Raw genomic sequence first — 20,075 nt, forward strand, 5'->3', positions numbered from 1 at the left:
AGCTGCCGTTCATGAGATATATGACAATTATATTATATTAGTAATGGTTCGAATAATTTATTGGACTAGTGTGGGAATGCTAGCTAAAACTAAAACTAGTAGTCTCTATCGGTTTTACCTATTAAAACATTCAAACAAATCTAAATAATATGAATAACCCACTTCATGGAAGCTAAACTTGATTAAGTTAGAGAATAACCATACTTGGCACTGAGGCTAGACTTAGCCATTAAGTTATACATAGTTAACCATTAAGTTAGCGCGAATTTCATTAAAGTGTAATTTCTGGCTTATATTTTTAATTATTTTTGTAATGTAGTCTGTTAAATGTTTGGCGTGACTTTAAATAATATATTATATTAGTAATAAAATGTATGGTCACTGGTAGGTGGTCAATGATTAAGGAATCATAATTTCTACACGAATGAATAGAAATGGTGAAGTTCTAATCCAACAAAAAGATGTCTGTCTGGGCATTCCTCTATCTGCACTGTTGTTTTCATTCTTATCTTTAACACATCCGACCTGTAGTTTCGTAAAGTATTCACATTAATACGCTTAGGTCAGTTTTTGATGGCTTGAACGCTGTCAAAAACTAATACTGGGTGAACATACATTTGGCACATTAGATATATAAATGTTCGTCCTATGAACGTAACTGAAGATTTATTAGGTAAATATTTTGTTACTATTTTATAAAGTTGACTCTTTACGCACCTATGACGCTTTAAAGAGTAAATGTTATAAATTTCATGTATGTTTAACGTATTTAGGAAAATGTCAAAAATATTTCTACTATTACTGTCGAAAATAAAATATTCATATATTTCAGCTTCGACAATATATTGTAAAAAATATTTTTGGTTACGACTTTAATTACAATTTACTTTCCAATTAGTATTATATTGCTAACGAAAAAGCAATCTTCGTTGATTAACTGCGTAGCGTAAGATAAATTAAGTAAAACATAAAACAAGTTTCGGGTAACGATGCTATCTCATACAAGTTATACAACTCAAGCTATGCTTGACTTGTGACCAATGAAAGATTAAGTTAGATAAAATGCAAGTACGCAAAATTATTTCTGATCGTAACATATTTTGTGTTGTGTTTCAAAATCGAAATAAATTAGTAAAAACAAAACTTATTTTATAACTCAGTTCGATTTCGTAGCAATATGCTACAAAACGTAGAGAGCTACATGATATTACGTAGCAAAAGACTCAGCGTCTACGGCTAAACTCAGAAAAGTTTACGGTACATTATGAAATAAAAAAATCGCATGTCACTGGTGACTTTGAAAGTTATCGTGGAAAGTACAATGGTCCATAAATCCCATTAAGATAGTATATCTAGCTGATAATATGTCCATTATGAGGATCATCGGCTCGGTTGGAGTACCCACGCTTGTACAAAACTAATGTATTGCTATCTTATATTGGGATTGATATTTTGGACAATAAAATATAGATGTTTATTTTAGATTTATTTTATTTTTTGATATAACAATATACCAATAATGATAACAGGCTAATCCGTTGGTCCTTGGTAGGCTTGTTTGGTCCACAAGCGTGTTTACAATACGGAAGATCTGAGGAGGTGGAATATTCAGCAAAATAACTTGCTGGATGATTTAAAGACACAAGAGACATCACCTGCTTAATAATACTGTTTGTGAATGTTAAGGCTTTTATGAAAACTTACTCATAAGTCTTATAATTAATTTAAAACCGTATATATTGGAAGAGATATTTTATTATTTAACCTAGCTTTTAAAAAAAGAACAATAAAACAATAAATAATCTTATAATATAATAACTAAAATATATTATTAAAAGGAGTCCCAGGCAAGGTTAGGCAACTAAGGCAAGGTCAATAAATAAATTAAAAATAATTATTAATTAAATGGCATTAGGTAGTAAACTAATGTGGGGACGAACGTTAGATCCATTTAGTCAAGACCATGTTTAGTTATGAAACAATTATTATTATATTTAATAACTGTTTACTTTAGCTTAGGATCGATTTATGATTCTAGTATTTCACACTAATTGGCCACGTGACCATAGTTTTGTTTATTATGAATTGCTTTGAACCTTTGGTGAACAGCTCGTAATAAAAAAAATCGCCGAAGATCCGTAGCACCTGAAGATGAAATGAGCGATGCAAGATGAATGTGAATATGTTTCTAATTAAATTAGACTTTCTAATATTATCGTGTCATTAATTGGTATGAATGTGCGTCGACGTAAACTAATAATATACTAAATTTTATTCAATACAAGTCCCTATACAGTTTTGTTCACGACTGTATTGCTATGACGATAACACCCGCCAACTCAGATTTGCAATCAGTGTGAAGAGTTTTGGCAGCTAATGTACCTGTGATATACCGTGACTAACAAGGGAGAATTATTGGTAAGAGTGTGTAATTTATTAATTATTGAGAGGGATCTCCATATAGAAAGGTATAATTTTCTGAGACCTTAATTTATAAAAAATTAAAGTAGAGTAGACAAAAATGGAATAAAAATATACGTTTTAGATTTTTAAGTATTTGGCTTTTGGTATGTAAGAAACATAACAGTGTCCAATAACACTACTTACAGTCTTTAATAAATGGAAGACACTCTGTTCTTGTGTTCTATTTTTTAACTTACTACTATTTAGCACTAACAAATATAAATAATAACACAATAAATTAGTGACTTATCTTCTTATTTTTCAAAAAATAACTAAAGTAGTCTTTCTTCACATTTTGTATTTTTTTAAATTCTGCGTGGCCTTATGAAAAGGGACAGATGAGCACCGACTTAAGTTAAAACGGTGCAATTATACTATTTTACACAAATAAAGCGGGTAAACTGCAAGTCGGAATAATTATAAGAAATTTAAGAAAACGCTTTGTTTCTGTTTCAATTAACACACTGTAATTTTCTAATCATAGCGAATACCTATTTGTCATTATACCATTCATCTTTCATTAACATTAACATGTATTCTGTATCGGTTGTTATACCATATCTTACACGTATTAATAAGTAGGCTGGAGTGGAAAGCTATTTAGATTGAAAAATAATTACCCGAATAGCAATTAAACTTTTAAAATTACTCTCGTATTAAGGGTTTTGTTTGAAGTAAATATTGTAATAAATTGAACCGAAATGGATAAACTTTGATAATTTTGTCTTGACGTGATTCGAAAGGTAAGGGTATTCTTATACTTTTAAAACTTTATAAATACTATATCTGTAGGATGACTTACGTGATCAAAAACATTTTTTTCTATTTTACACTAATCTCTTTGTTCGAATCTACTTTTAATTCTAATTTTTACACACATATATGTATATTCCGATGTTACTCATACGAACTTTTATGTTATCGTTGCAGATTTGCTAAAATAATTTTATAACGACAAATATTTACACTGAAATATAATTTTAAGTATTAGTTTTTTTTATTTTTTTTAGAGGGCCAAAGTCATGCGTCTCCTTAATATTACTTGGGGTACTACATACAAGTCGTAAATATAAAAAAAGTAAAAAAAAAAAAATAGGAGCTGTTTTAAGTAGGAGTCATGATTCGACAAATTTACCAAATTATTAATATCACAAATGTATGTACACTTCATTTATTTATATAGTGATATATGTTTCGATACAAAAATATGTGATAAAATAGATTTGTTTTATTATGTAGATAAAATACATGCGCACGTTTGTAATTATTTTTGTTATGTTATGTCGACGGTTAATTGTAGTGAATCATGTAGACAAATAGGCATTGAAGTATTTTTATTAGAAATACGTTGCTTTAAATTATAGTACGGTAAATTTTCAACTAATTTTTTTCATATAACAAACATTTTGATGAAATAAACATAATACATGAATTGAATATAACGAGCCGGAAATTCACCTACTTAAGTAATGCTCAAGTCCATACACTATTGCTAATAATCGCGAGTCCTTTTCCGGATTTTTAAGATTTGGTTCGCTTTTTTCTTAAATAACCCTTTCTTAAAAGAAAGATACGATACTCAAAGTTGTGTAACAGACAGATTAAATTTTGATGAATATTAGCTTTTTGTTTTTGTAGGAAAATTTAATACAAATAAATTCCATGATTACCCACCTTGGCTACATAACTTGTGATTGCTTCATGTTACTTACGAAAGCTTATTATACGTAGTAATAAAATTGTGTTTCATAGAAACAGCTTCAGGCAGTGCACTGTGCTGCTTTGTAGATAATCTTTATGGAAGCTCTATAGTATTATCACATGAACAATGCATGTATTTTTAATACTAGTATCAGTGAGAGGTTGATCTAACCTTAACAGAGGTTCAGTGGATGTACCCTATGAAATAAATAGGGCAGTCACCTATTTGCGTATTCACTTAATACGATACTACAATATAGTACTCGTATATATATATATCCAATTATTAAAAGGCCGGCAACGCACTCGCGCCCTATGGCATTGAGTGTCCATGGGTATCACTTAACATCAGGTGAGCCTCAGGCCCGTTTGCACCCTGTTCTATAAAAAAATTGTAATAATTAAATTTGGTTGTGTCTTCGGAATCGAACCTTGGACATCCCGGGGTTCTATCGGTATTCGTTTGAAAAGTCTTGAAAGTACGTGACACGGGCTTTCATTGAAATCGTGAAATGTCATTATGCTTTACATTTGAATTCGGTATATTTTTTGTAATACTCGTAAACGACAATATTGTATTAGATGTTGCTTACTAATAAAGAATATAAATATTCGTATATACGAACTTTATTAAACTCTGCCGCAGGTTAATTTTACTCCGACTTATGCGTGTATAGAAAAAAACCACTTGTTGTTTGAAGAATAATAAAAATATTGGTTAAATTCCCAAAAGGTCATTTTGCAGTTTTATGAAATATTTGTATAATTTTTATTCATACACTCATGTTGTTGAATTGAAGACCACACACACGTAATCATCACGATAATATCCTTCACTACCAAAAGCAAAATTTATTGATCCATCGCCGTGGTCACTCAATAAAAATATTTATTTATTTACTTCGTTACATTACTAATAATAACAAGTAACATAAAGGATAAAGGATGCAACGGGCGGCCTTATCGCTAACAAGCGATCTCTTCCAGGCAACCCTAGTGTGAAAGTAAATCTAAAAAAAAAGAAATACTAAGGGTTGCAAATCCTTCGAAGTGCCAAATAAAAAAAATACAAGTAACACTGAAAAATGATACAAATACATACTTAATCTTAAATAAAAAATCATCAATATTCCTTTAACTTATAATATGAAGCAATTGTTGAAAAATACAATTTATTTGGACAAATATATCTCAAAAGACTTTTCTTTGTGTGACAATGTTTCCGGCCACGGGGAGCCAATTATCACTTTACACAACACCAACGACTTATTACCTACCTATTTTTATTTGTACTCAGTTAATTATAAGGTATACTTATCGTGCTTTATTTGTATTTTATATACGTTTATAAGATTTATATAAATATTACAATTTAGTTATTCGTTATCCCAAATTTTTCTAAATTCAAAGCGGAAAAATCTTTAGGGCCGCATAGAATTTTTTTCCGTTAAATATGAAAAAAATATATGTATTTTTACATATTTATCGGTGAAGGATGTCGAAAAGTTTACTACTATTTCATGATTTGATAAAAGAAACCAGAGGCACTACAAACGGTGTTCTTGTCTTCAGATTTCTTGATCATTTGTTTCTGTTAACAGGCAAGTAGGTGATTAGTATTCAAGACCTGGATAACGCTGTCGATTTTTGGGTCTAAAGCATTCTGGTTTCCTCTCGAGATTTTCCTTTACAATATGACCGAGTGTTAAATGCGCAGTAATAAAACAATTTAATCATATTAGACCTGACCTAGACTAATTTAACAAAAAATCTAATAATATCAAATGGTTCACTATTTAATAGAAATGTTTCGCAATATTAATTATTAATATTGGAAGCTTCAAAAGAAGAAATTTCATTTTATTACTCGAGAAAGAGTTCATTCATTTTCCACTTTTATAAAAATATTAGCCTCTTACACTAATGGCTGTCACAATTTATATTTTCAATCAAGCAGTATTTTATTAATCATGGAAAGTTCAAGTTTTAATAGGTTGTCGTTATTTTGTAATTTACTATTACTTTGTAAATTAGATCTATTTAGACTACCTTTAAATAGATCTAATTTTCCAAGGCAATTTAAAAGTTTATATATAAATGTTTGTGTTCGGGCAGTATCAGTCACAAAGCGTGCAAATAAAACCCAGAGATCGTGGGTTCGAAGTCCGAGCGTCTATGTTCGCAATTAACACATGTTGGTTGGAACACAGGAATAATATTGCGAGGAAATCGGAAGACCCAAACCTAAGTACCGCTAACTGCCTAAATGCCGCTAACAATAAAGAGAGTACAATAGTTTCACGGAGATATGAACCAGTTTAATCCACTAAATCGATTTGGCAACAAAGGCAATACGCATCAATCAGTCTAATTACTATTATATGAATCAATATTATGTTGATTCAGTGGTATACCATAAATACTCACGACATGAATGAAGAACAAGAAATATTTTAATTAGAATAAAATAATCCGGTGATTGAAACATTCGATCCATATTCTTGAAAGTTAATACGGAATTTCACAAATTCCATTGCTTCGTATAGACTGTAATAATTTCTTAGGCCGCGCCGTTATCAGCGATGTATGACTCTGTATTTACAATATGTTAAACGTTATTGTATTTCACGGCCGGTACGTTTTTCATTATGGACCTACGTGTTGTGAATAGAAATGCCTGTAAGATATTATAGGCTAATAATTTTATTTTTGGATAAATATAGTTTCTTTTCGTATTGGTTTTGTTATCAAGGACAAAAGAGCATAAAGTAGGATCAACTTGTAAGAAAATAATTGCAAACAAAGAACAGTTTAACGCAATTTAAACGATAAAGCTCTATTGTATTTAACAATTAAATTATTATATTGAACGTGCTGACCAGGCTATAATTAAAAAACTTTTTTAACGATTTTTTACCGGTAAACATGAAGGTATCTAAAACTATCATACTTGTGTAAGCTGTCAAATTAATAAGTTTAATAATAATCCGCATTCACTTTAATAATATAATGATATCAGCTTTGGTCTATTAAGGAATATATTTACATATTTCTGATTATACTTTAAATACGTTACTAATTTAATGTGATAATCCACTATCGACACAGTTTTTCTTTCATGGGAATAGTAGCCTATTAGAGATTATGGACTGAGCGCACAGCGTATGGGTTACGGAATAAGTTAATTATATTATATATATACTAGGTATAGTATTTAATGAAATATTAGATAATTTTGGAAATAAAATAATAAATATCGGTTTAACTTTATAAGCAGTAATTCCCTTTTTAAATACTATATTTTTACGCTTTTATCTTTAATTAGTTGCAATAACAGCAGACTAGAAAACGACCAGAAAACTAAAATGTAAATGTGGCTAAAACATTTTACGGTAGACAAACTTTTATCTACGAATGTTCACGCGTTGACAATAACGCTAACAGCTTTTGTTATATTTACGCAAGCTTTTTTTTTAAATTAAGGGATTCATTTAAGTATTCTATTTACATTGAATGCTTTGGATATTGTAGTCTAGTTGTATTATAACTCTTAATTAAAATTATAATAAACCTTTTTTTAAAACAAATCAGTAAATTTCATTTAATTAGATAATTAGTATATTGAATTTGTATTATTAAATATTAATTTGGAATGGAGTCTGCTTTTGTTGCAGTGAACAGTTCAAACAATTTGATGTCCAGGATTTTTGCATTTTAAGTTATATTTTATATAAGAGAATATTTATAAATATATGATATAGAACTACTTGGTCAGATGTAACATTAATAAAGGGTTGTTAAAGTTTAGATGCAGTAAAGTAATATTAATTACGCGTGAATGACGTCATGCCGCAGTAAATCACTTCCTTAATATAAACCAATATACCATTTCATCTTAAGAATAGAAATATACGTTTCCAGTAGACTAATTCCAATGATAATGTGAGGCATTTACCTGGACACATACTAGGCTACTATGGATAACAGAAAATAGTGGTTATATATATGTATGTGTATATATTTTAACAGTTGTACGTATAAGAAAAATACTTCGCAAAAAGGTCCGTAAAAATTGGACTTTATGTCTAGTATCAATATTTCATGCTTAATGGTAATTAATACATAAAATATTTCTTGTTACTCTCAAGATGTTTATTTTCTTTGTCTTAAATTTTCTTTATTGTAATACGCGAAATGTTTACGCTAATTATCGCAGACGATATTTTTAAAGGACGTTATGAACAAATAATATTACGTAGTGTTTACGTTTAGTGGTATCCCTGGCTTAGGTTAAAAATTCATATCTTATTTTGGAGTTGATACCCGGTGAAAAAATTGTTTCTGGATGGGACATCAGACTGATCACCAACCTGCTATAAAAAATGATTTAGTTATATTGGCAAAAAGGTTGATTGCTTAATGACCACAAAAATTTAATCCAATCGGCTTTGCCCCATTGAGAGTTAGGAGACACTTTTTATTTTTATATTTTCTACTAGCTGGCCTGGCGAACGTCGTACCGCCTAACAGTCGATTCTTTATTTTTTTTAAATACTTATTCTGCTATCCGGGACACCGGTCTAGCTAGTAAGATAAAAAGAAGAAAGTTGATAAGACAACAAATACATTATGTAAAAAAATAAAAAATTACCTTCCCGGAACCCCTCCACTAACATTTGAACTTTATGCTATGGTATTAACGTTCAAATTGACTTTTAAGTACCTATTATTACGAATATTTTGTATGGGAATATAGAAAAGTGTTGTTTTTAGTCTTTTTCACTCAATTTTTTTAAATTTTTCTCTCCGTAAGAACCATTCTCGTACTTCAAGGAATATTATATATAAAAAATCAGACAAATCGGTCAAGCCGTTTTCATGTTATGTCGTGACAACGGAAAACGGGTTTCATTTTTATATATATAGATTACATATCGCTTGTTTTTTTTCTATAATTTAGGATAGTAGCTTTCCGATGGAAACATAACGAATCTAAGGATCAAATCCTATGGGACTAGTAAATTTGTTGGTTAGAGGACACATAGGTAATGTATATCCATAATGTAGGTAGCACTTAAATAATTTTTATTATATACATAGATATTCCATTGGTGAACTAGATATAATGAGAACTTAAGAAGAATAAGGGTCTGTTTCACAATGTACGGATAAGTTCCACATAAGTTCCAAATTAGCTATTTATTACTTATTTGTAGGATAAACACTATTGTTGCGTTTCACGACTGTCAGATAGCGCTATTCGTCACATAAAGTTCATCAAAAGTTATGAGTCCGATGAATGTCAAATAGAACAATTTATCTTCCAAATAATTTATGTGTTACATAGCTATTTGGTACTTTATCCATACATTGTGAAACAGACCCTTAATATCGAAAAAAGATGTTAAGTTATGAAGCTTCTAAGGTTTTTGTTAGATCTGCCTACGCCTGAAGCGATTTTAACAATTCTTTTACAGTGACATATATTATTATTAAAAATGTGTTACTGAATGATTAGACGCAAAGAACATGCTTAGAATTGGTTACATTAATATATGAAATAATAGGCATATTATGTACGTCAAAAACATAAATATAAAAATATTAATAAAACATTTTCATATATTTATTAAGAAACGTTCGAGGTATAATTCCTAACATAATTTGAAGATAATAGCTTATTCATTAACCCTAATATCAGAGAGCGCTTTGTGCTCGTTTTACATCATAACTTTTCTATTTAAAACTTTGTTGAGATTTACATATAGAGCTTGCTACAGTTGAATTGGGGTTTTTATTATAAGTTAAACATTCCATCACAAATATATAGAAACATGTTATTAACATTTATACATACTTCGGAATATATAGAATATATAGAGTACCATAGGCTTTCTAAATGTTCAATACCTTTACACTGTCACAAGTATTATTGTAAGAAAAAACCGTTACGGACGCTTTACTTCATTGGGGTTTCCGAAGTCTGTTTAAGGGCTAATCAATAATAAAAATTAATTGTAGCCTCATTATAATATTCTCGACAGTTAAGCTCTGGTATATTTAATTATTTCGCGGACAAGCAGCGCATACGAATTAGACTAAGTGCATTTAAGCCAACTTTTAAAAAGTTTATAAAGTTGAAGAGCGCTATAAAATTTATGATTTCAAATAATGGACTACTATTCTTGCTATAAACTAGGATATAAAAAAAACTGTAGGTTTTTGTGCAAACTCTCTGAATATTGTTGCGTATTTTTGAGCCTAATAGACTAAAATTGGGATAGCTGATGGCGACGCGTAGCTCGTTCGTATATTTTTATTATATTAAGTTTCTCATGTCAATAAAAATACATTTTTTGTAATGAGAAATTAAGTTCTTTAAACATTATTAGTAAGTTATTATACACGTTGTTTAATAAACTTCGTGACAACCTGAGCTATGGTAGAATAATTAAAACAATTAACATTTTAGTATATTCTCATTCATTTTAATTTTTAATAAATCAGTCTAATCACTTGTTACGATAGCTTATTAATAACGAAGCAAGGGTTAACTTTTAACTATATGAAACAACTTTGTTTTTAAGAATAAGAACAAAAGCCTCTTTTCAAAACCGAATATGGGAAAACTAAAAGCGTATTTCCAGCGTTGTTTTTAAAAAAGAAACAATTGCAAACGACGTGGAATGAAATGCAATATATCGTGAGAGCACTTAGCTTGTAATGGCGGGTGCAGATTCGGAGTAAATTTCGCACTATCGCAAAACGGCTAGCCACCACTTTTAACGCGTGTTGACAACTTATTAGCAGTTCTTTGTTATGTGAATGATAGGAGAAGGGATTATATTTTAGGTTTTTGTGTATGTCGCATTATGCATGTGACCTAACCAAATTGTTGTATTTCAAAATTAACCCTAAATTTATTATATTTAACATATTTGCATTTCCAGATTCAATCGTACTCAGTTACAATTTTTAGCATATTGATTAGAGTTGTATACTCCTTTATATAGTAAAATCTGGCTCCAAAAATATGCTTAATATGTTCTTTATATATTATAAACCAAAAAACTTTTAACTTTCTGTTGTTATAAGGCTTATCAATACTAATAATAAATACTTTTGAAGTCGCAAACTGGTCCAAAATTTATTAAATTTAATGATATATTTACTTTTGTGCTAACTGCAGAAATAAATTAAACAAAACTGTTTTTTTATTATATGTAATTTTTATGATCATTATTGCGACATAATATGGTGTAAGGTTTTCATTCTGTTTCGTTTATAAGTTGACGATTTCATTATGTAAGTCGTGTCTTCGTTTGTAATAAAAACTTACACGTATTAGACACATAAATTGTAGGGACGATAATAATTAACTTGGACAATATTTGTTGGTGTACTGTCGTGTTTGTCATGTGAAGGCTTAAGGGAGCAGTTACAATGTACTAAGGCATAATGTTGATTCAGTATATATTACACGAAGTAAAAAACCTAAATAGTAAGATATTTTTGTGGTTCTATTTAATATTGCGATTGTATAAGAAATATAGAGGAGCAAAGAGGTGATAAGAGTATTTAAAATCCAAAAATTAGTCAAAAATAGACAAGAAAATCCTTTAAAAGCACACAAAATATTAATGTACAGTTTAAAATATACTACGTGTGTAAAGCTTCCCGTATTTTAATAAGCACTCAAGTAAAATATTAAACTATTCTAATTAAAATATTATGCTCTGAAATGTAAGGTAATAGTGATATTATATACGAACATACTTTAGAAATAGTCTATAATCAATACCAACTTTAGTTCCTGACGCTGTTTCGATTTTTAGCGGCTAAAGAAATTTTAAAAACTTTGTATATAATTAACGTGAATATATGATTTAGGCAAATCGTAGTATGTAGTATGACCATTGTTACGTTTTAAAGTTAATAATACAATGTAATTGTTGCAGATACAACATGGCATCGTATCGGACATACGTTTTAATTGTTATAATACCTCTGGTACACGCGTTGACGGCGCAAGAAGTTGTGAAGAGGATGCCTCATGGATTCTTCGGTATGCGAGGCAAGAAATACATGGACGCCCGAGACTCAGAGATGTTTAAACGACGACCGAATTTCTTCGTCGGCGTTAAGGGAAAACGGGGCTTTGAGTATCCAGACTTTTGGCAATACAAAAGGGCACCCATGGGCTTTGTTGGAATGCGAGGAAAAAAGGATTACGACATCGAAAACCTAACACAAGACGACGAAATTAACGAAGCGATAAACGATTATTTACAAAGACTCCAGATTCAAGATGACTCAAGTGAGGTGGACAAGCGTGCCTTCTACGGAGTTCGTGGAAAGCGATTCATGCAAAAGAGAGAGAATAGACCTCGTGGCTTTATTGGTGTGCGCGGAAAGAAAGACGTGAAATATGCTGGACCGAAGGAGATTAAGTTTTTGCTGGACGGCCCTTGGCCGAAGAGAAAGGCACAGACTGGCTTTTTGGGAATGCGCGGCAAGAAATGGCTTAATGACGGTATGTGTGTGTAATATCCCGAAAGCGATAATTAACGATGTCAACATTCTAACTATAAATGATTTTTTGTTACTTTTTTTAATTCTGTCTCCTATAAAGGCAGTATAAAATAGTTTGTTTGCATTAAATAGGCTCCGAAACTACCGGACCGATTATAACCTTTCACCATTACCCTACGCTATCCTTAATGATCATAGGCTATTGAAAATTTTCCAAAAAGTTTGGGTCTGTATGAAATAACAATAACGTAACCAATGCAATATGTGAAAAAGACCAATATAAATTTATATATCACATACGATGCGGAAAATTTTGACAACAGAGCAAGAGCAACTACAGTTTTATAGAAGACATCAATATCTACAAAAAGTCCGCGATACCATGTATAATAAAAAAATATATTTCGCAATACAATACAATCCTATACAATTTTATTTACCGAGAATAGCTTTAGGCTGTATTGCACGTTTTACCTAATTAATGCGGGTGGAACCGCAGAGCACAGCTAGTTTGATAAAAGTTATTAGCATTTTCTAAGTTGCCTAAAATATTTTAATGTTACAGACTCCCAAGGCGAGCTGGTACCGAACTAAGTGAATGGATTAGAAATATTACCACATATCCTATTTTTAAGCTACGCTCTTGCCAATTATTATAATAGGCTTATTCTAGCGTTGACTAATCGGACTTCTAGAAATTAGTATACAATGTAATTTATTTCTTACTTATTTATAAGAAATATATTGAATTGTTATTTAACATGAAGGACTTGTATTTTACTAGAAAATAATGGCGCTCTGTTTACAGATAATTCTCTACCAAATGTCGTGGAAAACTATTTGTAAACTTGATTGCAAATTTTAGTACTACATATGATGTCTAGTACTTACATAAAAATCTTCGACTATTGTAAAAATAAAATGTAGTTATTTTGTAGAGTTTATGCTTTCTTGTTAAAATATAAATTTCCTTTCGATACTAAAATGTATTACTACGTTATAATTTGTCAGTTTAAACGTATTTTGCTCATATTTTCTCGTGTATATGTTAAATTATGTTATGAATACATTTTGCAAAGGCTGGCAAAATGGTAATTGTAATCACTTGAAATAAATGCAGTTGTCAATTTCAGTATTGTTTCATTTATCCTCAATATCAAGAGTAGTTAGTAGAGGGCCCGAAACAGTAATTCTACCATGAGTCTGACAGAAAATTAGCGACTAACGTAGAATAGGTCTATGTTAAAACATTTAATAAATCGTCTTTTTCTCTTTTTAATAAATATTATAGTGAATGCGCTCAGTACTATAAATATATTCAACATATATTTGTTGTTCTCTACGCTATCTTACTTTGACATTTATACTTGTTATAGTAACTATACTGTACGGTTCCTGGGTCATCGGGTTTCGGTTTTAAATAATAGAGGATTTTATTTTTACTCTATATTAACCACTCGCGTACAACAATAAAATATAAGCCTACGTCTGGCTATACTCTCTGGGCGTAACTCGGACAATTTAGGTAATCGCCACGCCTATAAAACTAAGAAAGCCTGAGTGATCAAAATGTACAGCCTTGGATCGTACAAGAACATATTACGAACTATGGTTCTTGGTTCAATTTACGGCGAAACGATAATTGTTAGTAGGCTGATCACGACGATTGATTAATTTAATAATGATCGATTAAACAGACAATTGTTTGCCTATTGTGGTTAATTTTAAGTTCTAGTAGTTTGTTTTTAAGTACCTAATATAATATTAATGTAATGAATGTCGACACTTGTGACCAATAAGTATATCACCATCACATCAATTTCTGCATTTTTTTTAATATAAATCGTACTATCTTAGGTTCAACCAATAATTACAAAACCATAATGCTGTCTATGGATATCTTTAAAGAACAACAAAATAAAACGCTTGAAATTTTTAAATATTTTTTATTAAATCTTTTCTTCTTATAAATCCATCGATTGCTAACATAATATAGATGAACATGTACAGAAGCCGTGTCTTGCGTGATAAATACATTATTCCGACAACCTTCGTTGCCCTATGTCTAACCGCCATTTTGATCTATTTCGTTAATATAAGGAATTCTTTACAAAATGCAATTAAATTTATCCATTTCCCTAAAATAATCATATAATTGCTTGTAAATTTTATTCACTATTTGACATCTGTCATTAACGTAAAATTAATTACTTCTAGCATTCATTGCTGTAGATCATTACTGTTCCCTATATCCTTTAAAAAAATTTAAACAAAATGGCGGTTTGACAAACACATAACGTCGCTAATAAAAATGATAAGGCCATTTTTGTATACTACATGATTATTTAGGGAAACCGTAAAAATGGACGCTTAGCAAATTTTACAAGCAGACTGTCTATGATACATTAATATTTCATAGATAATACCATAACTTGGAAAATTCGATACTTAACACATCATAGACAAAATGAAAATCGAAATTACACATAGAGTGTAGATTATGTTGGTTAATAGTTATTACAATTTATCACTACTAATACATAATATTTTAAAAGTATCCAAGTTTTTGGGCGTTTATTTTGCCACCTGTCAAATTGCCTAGTGACAAATCAGATATAAAGCGCAAATTAGTCTTAAAAAGGGAATATTGTATGGAACAAAAGAATTGATTAAATTTCATAGAACGCTAACTACTTATTATACAAAATTGTTTATGCAATTACTTAATAGTTAACAAATCAGCGTTTCGCATCTCATTAATCCGCCTTTCAAATTTCTTAAAAACTCAACTACCTATGTTTAGCCGTTTTAGCATTCAATAAAGTATATTTGAACTGTCGTAATATTTAGGAATCAAACCGGGTAAGACATTTGAAAGGTGAAATAGCTCAATCAATTTAAAATACTAAAAGTTTAGGAAAATACCTAAGTGTAATCCCAATATAGGTGCAATTTTCACGCAAACGAAAAGGAGCTTAAAGAGTACGTCTATCTCGCTCGCACTTAAACATCGGGCTAATGCCACCCTTCTCGCGTAGATAGCGTCATTAGTAACAGAATAGAAATTGAATATTTCAAACCAACTAAGCAGCATCTACCGAACCAAATTTGATTATTACTTTAATAAAAAAATCACAATAAATAAAAACTTATAATTATTGTATACGCTGTGAGCACAGCTGTTCTATACACAACCTATCCGAATAAATCCAAAATGATGACATATTACCATAAAATTCCTAAGGACCTATGTTCCGATATGAAAATACATTTAAAATTTTCTAAACGAGGAACGTCAAGCTGTGATTATTCGCTTAGCAATAGCAACGTTTTAAATCTTGGATTTCCATAAATGCAATAATTACATTGAATATTACAAGAGGCGCAAATTTGCCGCTAGCCATTCCGTCGACGTATACATATCGGCTAGAATTAAATTTCAATTCACACAGCACCAGAAACAAAGGCACCGTAAAACAAGGGCAACATCGACAACACAATTCATGGATCGAAACAAGGATTTTTTTTTTTAATTATCAAAATCTGCTCCGCAAATCGATAACTCCCGAACATTTGCTCCGACGTCGGCCAACGCTGACCGAAGCTAGCCAATACGCATACCCGACTCCTAATTCTCTTAGATCGCGTTTTGCAAGGTCAACGGGTGGCTTATTCCGTGCCCGTTGTGCGTCGTAAACTCCTCCTTCTGGTTGTGTTCGGACATTCTCTCCGAGTGGAGGAAGTTAGCGGATATGTGGCCCACGTTTGACACGTTGCCATTGTTGGTCTCGACGTTGGCGTTGTCCATTTTGCTGGAATGCTCGCCAGAATCCTGACTCTGAAATTAATAAATGTAATTTTCCAACATACAGTCAAAACCGTTTATAACGACATCGTTTACAACGACCTATCGGTTATTACAACCAGATTGTACGGTCCCGTCCGAATCCCTAGTAAACTATTCAGTAAACAAACCGCTTATAACAACATCCTTAAAACAATTTGTCAGAAAGAGACGAAATATTTAGACTGATATGGATTAATTAGTAATTTGGAGATAGCGTAAATATTTTTACGATTTTTGTATGATTCTCGGATAATTTTGTTTCTTGTCCAGACTATATTCGGTTATTAATTTGGATGCCAGCGAGTTCTTGGCGCCGGTTTGGATTATCCTTGTGGTGTTAAATGCATGAAAATAATTATTATAGTGAACATTTACTCACAAGTTTGTTATCGGTGCGAGCGAGAGGGGCGAGGGGTGCGATATTCCCGTTGTGAGGCTGCCAGCTCTCCGACTTACCTTCCGGCTAAAAAAAAGAAAAAAGATTTAAATCTAAATGACAAAAATTTTAAGTTTAACTTTGTCATTTTTAACTGTTTAAAATTTGTTAAAGATTTGTGTTTATGTTTGAACAAGTTTTTCGATTCTAGCAAAAAAATTCAAGTGATCAGAGAAAAGATCACTTTTATCTGAGTTTTTTAGACTTTTAAACTAAATGACTAAACAATTAGTTAATATAATAAATATTCATATAAGTTTTTAGAATGGTATGATTAAGTTAAAGTTAATCGCGTTGGTGAGAAACTAGAGTAGTGAATGTAAGTGCAAGTGCGATATCTCGGACACACACAAGCTATTCACTAGTATTCTAGAAAATTAAGTCAACATAATACAACCTATTAGACATAATTATTGTATAGGATAGATTTTAATTAATGTAAAGTAGCAATCTCTTATGTGAACTTTATTGTAGAAAAAAAAAATTGAAGATAATATAATAATTACCTGACTAGTAGCGAGCGACAATAAATCTTCAGTTTGTACATTTCCGTTATCCGTGACTTCCTTTGCGCTATCCTTAGCTAATTCATTTAAACTGTCTACCACATTTGGTAAATTTACAATTTCGGAAACTTTTGAATCCGATACATTTAGGTCCAAAATCGGTTCTGCTACATTGATTAATTCAGAAACTATGGGAACTCCCACTTTTATTGTATCAGGTTCTGACACGTTAACACTTTCTGTAACTGTTGTTACATTTACACTTTCTGTAGCATTCGTTGTTACATTTACACTTTCTGTAGCATTAGTTGTTACATTTACACTTTCTGTAGCATTAGTTGTTACATTTACACTTTCCGTAACTGTCGTTACATTAGCACTATCCAATGGTTTGTCTTGTACGGATTTAGAATGTGTCGTGTCTTGAGCCACTTGTTCTATCTTTGGGACTGGCGGTTGTGCAGAAATCTGATTTTGTGTTTCAGCGCTTTGGTTAACTGGCGCTTTATCTTGTTCATGTTTCTTTTTATCTTCTTCCGCTTGCTGTAAATTTTAATCAATATATTTGGGTAGAGTCGAGCCTTGGGTAGGTATAGGACTCCCGATAGTTTAAAAAAAAAGATCAATAATAAAATTAAAAGCTATATTATCAATTCTAATAACTAGACCCTTTTGTAATGTTTACGTTATCAGGTTTATTTTTTTGTATAACAGGGGACAAATGGGCAGGAGGATCGCAAGTGCGTTGCCGTTTTAACAATTGTTACACTAATTTTGAAGGACTAAGTATTTTAACATTTCCTTTATAATAATCGTACCTTCTTAAGCCTAGTTCTCGCCATAATAGCTTCAACTCTCTGTTTCCGTGCGAGCCTTTCTTTCTCCTCTCTTTCAAGTTCTTCTTTACGGCTTTTTTCCGCCTCTTCTGCTGCTCGTTTCTTTTCTTCTTCTTCGCGAAGTCTCGCCTGTTTCTCTACCTCCTCGCGAACCTTTCGTTCGGCTTCATCACGTTCTAGTTGTTGTTGTGCCTGAAAATGAAACATCACTTAGTCTGATACTAGGACGAATAAATAATAAAGTAATAGTTTGCCTTTTGTTCATAACTAGACTAAAAAATATGTGGTAAAAACTAGCCCAATCGCTATTTAAGCTTTGTAATATTTATGAGTAAGTGTTTTTGAAAGCTATTTTTGCAAATGGTTTTTACTAATACGCATTAACCGACCTCAATAGCCTTCTTAAGTTTCTCTTCTTCCATTCTTCTCTGCAGCGCAGCCAGTTCCCTAGCTTCCTCTTCTTCGCGACGTTGTCTTTCTTCCTCTTGACGTTGTCGCTCTTCTTCTTCTTCGGCTTCACGTTGCAGTCTGTCAAATTTACGTAAACGGATGACGGTGATGAAAATTTTACTTTTCAGATAAAACAATTTAAAATGTTTCCAATTAATAGTTTTGACAATAATTATAATTTATATTAATTTAACGATTTGCTTATTATTTAATTGTATGGATTAACAATCGAAATCACCTACCTATCAAGTACTCCAAATGTATTGGTTACATATAGAATCTCAGTCGGTATTATTTAAGTTTACACAATTTGAATTATATTGAATTTACGCATCGAAAAAATGCTTTTCTTAACTGACAAATTCACACTTTTTGTTAGTACGCGGTTTGTTACTGAGAAAGTCATATAGAATAATCAACTGATGTTGGTCAGTTTAAAAATTATATATAATAAGTTTTTATGCTTACAAATAAGGCGCATTCTTGCCATTTCTCTATATTTATAAATGGAGTAAACAGTTAAACGATTACCGTGTCTCATGTCCATAACTCATGGCATTATGTAGACTTAATTCAAAGGCCACCAACATACCTGACCCTCTCCAACTCCGCTTGCCGTTCAAGCTCCTCCCTAGCCCGCCTTCGTCTCTCTGCGAGAGCGGCTTTGGCCTCTCCTTCAGTCGTTATACGACGAGATATCATTGACGCTGAAACCATATATTTATTATAGTAATCGGAAATTTCAAATCTAATATATAAAATTCTAGTGTCACGGTGTTTGTGGTTAAACTCCTCCGAAACGGCTTGACCGATTCTCATAAAATTTTGTGTGCATATTGGGTATAACTGAGAATCGGACAATATCTATTTTTCATCCCCCTAAATGTTAAGGGTAGTCCTCACCCCTAATTTTTTTTCTTTAATTTTTTGATACATTTTACACAATTCTGATACAGCATTAAAAAATACATACAACCCCTAATTTTCACCCCTCTAAGATTAACCCCTATTTTTTTATTAAAAATGATATACCTACATGGCAAAACGATTTTTGCCGGATCAGCTAGTATTCTATAGAATTCTAGAAAACCTCAAATATTGTTACTTGGTTGTCTAATCTTTTCCCAGAAATCGATAAACATTTAAAATTATTTTGACTACAAAAATTGTATATAATATATAAATTGATTCATTTATTTCAATAAATTTATTTTAATGGGTGTTATTTAAATCGAAAAAAAAATATTTCGAGATCTCTTAATTCGCCATGTCAATTTTCAAACCTTAAAAAACATATATAAATA

At 31.1% G+C, this 20,075-nt stretch overlaps 2 protein-coding genes across 9 annotated transcripts in view; one reads left to right on the forward strand and one right to left on the reverse strand.

Annotated features, from left to right (window-relative positions):
• The window catches only part of LOC125051763 (tachykinins), a 41,052-nt gene extending 27,224 nt beyond the window's left edge, over nt 1-13,828 (forward strand). The window contains exons 1-3 of one of the 2 annotated variants that reach the window (XM_047652310.1): nt 2,364-2,418; nt 12,123-12,697; nt 13,262-13,828. In XM_047652310.1, the coding sequence (XP_047508266.1) occupies nt 12,130-12,697; nt 13,262-13,290 (597 nt within the window). In that variant the 5' untranslated portion in view covers nt 2,364-2,418; nt 12,123-12,129 and the 3' untranslated portion in view covers nt 13,291-13,828. Of the gene's footprint in view, nt 1-2,363; nt 2,419-12,122; nt 12,698-13,261 lie in introns of those variants that run through there. The other variant, XM_047652309.1, reaches the window with a different exon arrangement.
• Nucleotides 13,829-14,627: 799 nt separating this feature from the next.
• Nucleotides 14,628-20,075, reverse strand: part of LOC125051490 (stress response protein NST1) — a 42,332-nt gene continuing 36,884 nt past the window's right edge. For all 7 annotated transcript variants that reach the window (XM_047651798.1, XM_047651801.1, XM_047651799.1 and 4 more), the window contains 6 exons: nt 19,364-19,478; nt 18,711-18,849; nt 18,304-18,513; nt 17,486-18,028; nt 16,923-17,006; nt 14,628-16,534 (listed from right to left, as the gene is read on the reverse strand). In XM_047651798.1, the coding sequence (XP_047507754.1) occupies nt 16,334-16,534; nt 16,923-17,006; nt 17,486-18,028; nt 18,304-18,513; nt 18,711-18,849; nt 19,364-19,478 (1,292 nt within the window). In that variant the 3' untranslated portion in view covers nt 14,628-16,333. The remainder of the gene's footprint in view (nt 16,535-16,922; nt 17,007-17,485; nt 18,029-18,303; nt 18,514-18,710; nt 18,850-19,363; nt 19,479-20,075) is intronic.

Source organism: Pieris napi, chromosome 8 (assembly GCF_905475465.1).
Source record: "Pieris napi chromosome 8, ilPieNapi1.2, whole genome shotgun sequence".
Taxonomy (NCBI): domain Eukaryota; kingdom Metazoa; phylum Arthropoda; class Insecta; order Lepidoptera; family Pieridae; genus Pieris; species Pieris napi.